Source organism: Brassica rapa, chromosome A04, assembly GCF_000309985.2.
Source record: "Brassica rapa cultivar Chiifu-401-42 chromosome A04, CAAS_Brap_v3.01, whole genome shotgun sequence".
In the NCBI taxonomy this organism is placed as follows: domain Eukaryota; kingdom Viridiplantae; phylum Streptophyta; class Magnoliopsida; order Brassicales; family Brassicaceae; genus Brassica; species Brassica rapa.
In genome coordinates, this window is record NC_024798.2 from 15,301,742 (window position 1) to 15,304,660 (window position 2,919).

Consider the following 2,919-nt stretch of genomic DNA (forward strand, 5'->3'; position numbering starts at 1 on the left):
ATCAAAGATATTTTTGCTAAAATTGTACTTACCTGGCCAAGGAGATCGACCATCTTTTTACGGATCGATTGATTGTTGAGCATGTGGTCGATCCGAAAATACTCTACAGTTTAATTTAATATCTAAAACATTTATGTTAACACTCAAGAGATAGTTTTGCTAAATATGATAATTAGATAGCCAACAAAATTACAAAAAATATTTAAATAGTAAAAAATATGTTAATTTAACATGTTAAAATTTAAAAATAAATTTTAATTATGACATGCATCTTAACATTTATATAAATATATATCATAACCTAAATATAAATAAATTAACAACTTAAATTAGAAAAAAATAAAAATCCCGGGCGTAGCCCGGGTTAATCCCTAGTCTATATATATAAAACAGGGTTTTCTCTCACCTCCCGCAGCCACGTCAGCAAAAAAGGAGGGGCTTTTTTCGACACCTGGCGCACCATCAAAGTCTCTGGGATTTTCTCCCCTTCGCGCTACTCACGCTTCTCTTTATTTATGAATGTGATCTGGGCTTTTATTATGTAGCTAGAGTAGGCCCATACATTGAACCCTGTAAGAAACCCATTAGGTTTCATCTCCTGTCTTCCCCTTCCACTGCGATCTCGACGATGAGATTTCACCAAAACTTTGAGTGCCGTCTAGCTCTTCGTAACGTATCACCCCTCAATAAATCTGTTCATTACTCTGAGTTTTCTTTGATTATTCCACTCCGTCCACTTGAAGCATTGATTCCACCGCTGAAGTTTTGGGAGGCCAAAAATATCAAAAAAAAAAATGAGGAACTGATGACATGTTGCTCATCGTTGAGAATGTAAGCAGAGTTGTTTTCGAGTAACCCTCTAAAAATCCCATTTTCCGATCTTGTAATCTGTGGTTTCGTTTTTTTTCCAACAGTCTACTATGGTGCAAGGGTCTGTTCCTGCGCTTCGACAACTCAAGTTCAGAAAACGTCTCACCGAAGGCTCTATCTACACTCTGAGCGGCTTCGATGTGACGCGCAGCAACCCTAAATTTCGGTTATCTGGTGCGCCGTTCTCCTTACGTTTCAATGATGGCACTGATTTTGAGAAGCTGAAAACCACTGTTAGGACCATACCTACGGAACAGTTCCGTTTCCGACCATACGACCAGCTACTTGAGCTAGCAAACACCGGCAAACAACTCCCTGGTATTTGTGCCTCAAATCTTGAAATATCAGTTCTTGTGATTGTGTCGTGCTTTAACACTCCTTTCTGATGTTTGGAATGATTGAAATTGATAGTTACACTCGTGTTATGTCTCTGAAACTTAATTGAATCTGTAATGATATTTCAAGATTGCATTTTAACTATTCTTTGAGTTATGAGATGACTGGTGATGTTACTGAGATCCATGTGTTAGTAATTCGCTGACTATTTGTGTTATAATTTTGAAATTGAATTATGGTTTTCCTAGCATGAGTTAACGTGATCCCATTCGATAATATCTCAGACGTGTCTCATGAAACCAATGCTGTGCCTGAACTCAGGTAAGTTATTTTTACTTTGTGGTTTTGTTTATTTGAAGCAAAACCAAATATTCATTCCCCTGCGACAGATGACATTGGGACAGGGGCTTTCCTTGGCTTTAATGCAGAAGTCACTAAACTGACTCATGTTCTAGCTTCTGAATCTGCACAGATTGTGATATAACCTATAATCAGCCTCTAAATATCAGCCTTTCCTGTAACTGGTCCAATTAGAATGAGCACTTATAACCTATAATGTATTTTCAATGCTTGCAGGGTATAGGTGCTACTTCATCTACCTCGCTCACTTGCTGACATTGCGGGAAATACCTATACTTTCCAGCTCAAGTTGAAGGACTTCAATATTACTCCGAAACACCAGACCTTCACCATTTCCCGCATATTCCATGCACGTGATCTCGCAGCCATTCTAACCTTCGCTGTGAGTATTGTTAACTTTCTTAATGTGAAATTGATGGTTTTAGAAATATCTGAATACAAACTTTTTTATGTTGCTATCAGGAAGGTGGAGAGGTTAACGAGCCAGCGCTTCTTCAGAACGTGTCACCAGGATCAGAAGACATAGCTGCAATCACGTCCAATGTTGCAGAGCATTCCACCGCAGCTGATGGTGCAATTCCCGGACGTGAGGCAGTAGCTAAGGAACAAGTTGATCTGGAAGAGAATGCCAGTAAGAAAGCACGTGTGGAATGAACCTAGAACCCAAACAACCACGAATAGTCCTAATCAGTTACTGTTTTAGCATTTCTCAGTTTCACTTATTTCGATTTTCTTTTTCTTTTTTTTTTAATTAAACAAAAACTCTGAGTCATGGTTGTTGTTCTTTCTTTTATCAATGCAAAACTTTATATTTAAAAGGGCCGCATGTGTTAGGTTTATATATTTCGTATTCATGCAGTTTTCATTGTTACGTTCGAACATGACAGCGCCTGCGAGTGTTATAAAACATAGTATGTGTTAAAAAACAATATTAACATTATGGATGATTCTATTACCATATTTTTTTTTCACTTTTAACACATTTATTTATGAAACCTTAAATTGCATGAAACAATAAAAACTATTTTTGTTAGTGGTTCTAATAGAAGTGACAAAAATTGCAACAACTTGCAAAAGTTGATGGACACTTTAAGAAAAAAAATTATCCATCTGTTCGCAACTCTTCATCCCAGTACAGAGTAAAACATTCTTACTTGATGATAACTAGCATCTCAAACATCTTCACGTACTATGTATAACAAAATGTTTGAAACTTCTCAACAAAATAAGAACACTAATCAGTGATGATCACAATCAAGAAAACCCAAGATGCTAACTTCTATATACTTTTATAAGCGACACTTTACTACATGTTATAAGTCTTAATGCCATTAGCACTAAGTTCTGAAACAG

At 36.7% G+C, this 2,919-nt stretch overlaps 1 protein-coding gene across 3 annotated transcripts; it reads left to right on the forward strand.

The window, feature by feature from the left end:
- Positions 1–218: 218 nt before the first annotated feature.
- On the forward strand, positions 219–2,668 carry LOC103864892. 3 transcript variants are annotated; one of them, XM_033289288.1, is made up of 5 exons: positions 219–831; positions 915–1,188; positions 1,491–1,527; positions 1,596–1,948; positions 2,029–2,668. In XM_033289288.1, exons 1-4 carry the CDS (start codon positions 811–813, stop codon positions 1,597–1,599), a joined length of 336 nt encoding a protein of 111 aa, XP_033145179.1. In that variant the 5' UTR covers positions 219–810; the 3' UTR covers positions 1,600–1,948; positions 2,029–2,668. The 3 variants fall into 3 exon arrangements, with proteins under 3 accessions (XP_033145179.1, XP_009140907.1, XP_009140906.1); XM_009142659.3 differs by having other exon boundaries at positions 221–831; positions 1,783–1,948; XM_009142658.3 differs by lacking the exon at positions 1,491–1,527 and having other exon boundaries at positions 541–831; positions 1,783–1,948.
- The last annotated feature ends 251 nt before the right edge of the window (positions 2,669–2,919 follow it).